Here is a 2523-nt window from a genome sequence, read left to right as displayed (position 1 = left end):
GTGAAGTTCTAAAGGCTCCTGTGGCCAATCTGATACCAGTATAGTGTAAAGCCCCTATTACACTTAACCAGTTCCCTACGGCGCCGTCGGTCGCGACGCTAGCACATGTTCAAACCGGAGCGTGTGATAGCAAATTGGCCGTATGAAAGCTCACCCACAGCCGGCCGGATGAACTTTCGCCAGTACCTAGGTTGGCCGTACTGCCGTCGTAGTCAGGACCGAGGACGTAGCGTGTAATTGCTCACCATATGGTATGACATCAGTCTGAGTGGCTGAAGGACGCTCATGTTGACTATTTGCTTCTCTCATGCAAGCGTCCTTTTTTTCTGTTAAAGGTGATACCTGACTTAAGAGGTCCAAATATGTGTCAGATTATCAGAAATTTCTGGACATCTTCTGAAATCTGCAACTATTATCCGAATTTAAGAAATCACGGCAGAATCTTTTAAAATTTGTAATGGTTTGTCAGTTATTTCCCAAAATTATATAAATATATACAGAAATCTGGGAAAAAATATAAATCATAAAATTCTAAACATTTCTACGGAAATGGAAGAGAGAGAGAGAGAGAGAGAGAGAGAGAGAGAGAGAGAGAGAGAGAGAGAGAGAGAGAGAGATTGCCTGTTCCAACTTCCAACACGTTTCAGGCGTCACATGGTCGTGGAACAGAGAGAGATTATGTTCTAAAACGTTTCAAACATGTAGGCAACAGATATGTTTTCTATATAGATTTCAGTGACACAATATCGGTCCGACTGTTCGAAAGGTACCCATATTGACAGTCACTTTCGCCATGTTCACTCAGATTTGAACTTCTGTGTTTTAAGTTTGTTGGCTATCTTACAGTAATATTCTGTCATTCTGTTGTGATTTCATACATAACTACACTTGATTAAATCCAGTGGCGGATTAAGGCTCTTGTGGCCCTAAGGCAAATTTCAAGATTTTTTAAAATATGGCCTGAACTAATGATAAAATTTATATTATTGTACAATAATAACTAATATCCATTAGTAAACATTTATTTCTAAACAAAACCTTATCAATTTTACATATGTTAAGGTAAGGTACTACTACATACATGTGTTTTTCTATACATTAAATTTTCACTTTTCTTGCTTTGACAGTAGCAAACCCATCAATCATAGAACTGAAGTCAGTTTCGGATAGCAAATCTTTTTCAATGCACAGAAGTGCCAACACACCAAGGCGGTGCTGACTCATTGTGGATCGCTTTACATCCTTAATTCGAGTAAGCTGGGAAAATGACCGTTCACCAGAGCAATTAGTAGCCATCAGGGACAAGTAAATTCGCAAAGCCACTTCAGTGTTTGGAAATGCAGTTTAAATTCCAGTTTTGTGCATTAATTTGAACATATGTTGAGCAATACCTGTTGACGCTTCTTTGCTACATTTCTTCTTTGTCTGTTCCTTATGCCAACAGATAAACTGACAGAATTCTGAATAGAAGTCAGAAGAAAGATCACTTGCATACACACCAACAAGTCTTTCAATTGCAGCCACAATATCATCATCAGACATTGATTCAAACTCAGTCAGAACACCAAACCGCTGCTGCATGGTTGAATATGCTTCAATGCGTTTTTTAAAAGCACTGTTCAGTTGATCGATGATGACATTAAAAGTGTTAACTTTAAATTTCTGTTTTCCTGTCATACTTTCCATAGCATCTGCAGCACTCCCTTCACTAACATGCTTCTTGCGTTTAGGTATTTGGCATGTTGCACTTTCATACTTATAAGAGCTGTTTCCACAACGGTCAGAAGCTTTCTGCTCATAAATATCAAATTTCTCTTTGCAATCACTTATGAATTGAGCCAGACTTTTCAAAAGACCAATAGCAGTTGTTAGTTCAATGGTAGCACTTTGCAGCAACTTGCTGCATTGGTTGAAGCACTGCAGAATGTCATTCCAAAGTTCACATATGAAGGATACTTCTATGGTATCCATATGCTTTGCCAAAGCGTTTGCCTGATTTCGAGTATCCCTATTCTGACTGTCATCAGCTGCAATTTCCTCAAGAGCACTGTGGAACTGCTGATATCCTTGGAATACAGCCTCAGTGGCATCAGCCCTAGCAGACCATCGGGTATCTGATAGGTGTTTAGGAATAAGACAATGAGGTTTCTGTTCTATGTGGATTAGCAAAATCCTCCATCGACGTGTAGATGCTACAAAGAATGTGTACAAACGCTGCAAAAACCCAAAGTATGAAACAGCTTCAACACAGCAATCCACCGCAGATTGACCAACAAGATTTAGTGAGTGGACTGCACATGGAATATAATCCACCAAACTGTTCTTGTTTTTCAGGATTTGCTGCATACCTATGTATTTACCGGACATATTACTAGCATTGTCATATGTCTGTCCACGGCAATGAGTGAAATCAATGTTCTGCTTTGATAAGTACTGAAGTAGAGTATCAGCAAGATTCTGACCTGTGTGACTGGAAATTGGGATGAATGTGAGAAAACGCTCCACTGGTTCATAATTTGTCAT

General features: G+C 39.3%; 1 protein-coding gene across 1 annotated transcript in view; it reads right to left on the bottom strand.

Annotated features, from left to right (window-relative positions):
* Window positions 1-1344: 1344 nt before the first annotated feature.
* The window catches only part of LOC137641179 (zinc finger MYM-type protein 1-like), a 1929-nt gene continuing 750 nt past the window's right edge, over window positions 1345-2523 (bottom strand). The window contains exon 1 of the mRNA XM_068373618.1: window positions 1345-2523. This exon is cut by the window's right edge and continues 750 nt beyond it. Coding sequence (XP_068229719.1) covers window positions 1345-2523 — 1179 coding nt within the window.

This window comes from Palaemon carinicauda, chromosome 5 (genome assembly GCF_036898095.1).
Source record: "Palaemon carinicauda isolate YSFRI2023 chromosome 5, ASM3689809v2, whole genome shotgun sequence".
NCBI lineage: Eukaryota > Metazoa > Arthropoda > Malacostraca > Decapoda > Palaemonidae > Palaemon > Palaemon carinicauda.
Note: the sequence above shows the minus strand (reverse complement) of the source record. Positions and strands in the feature narration are given on the sequence as shown.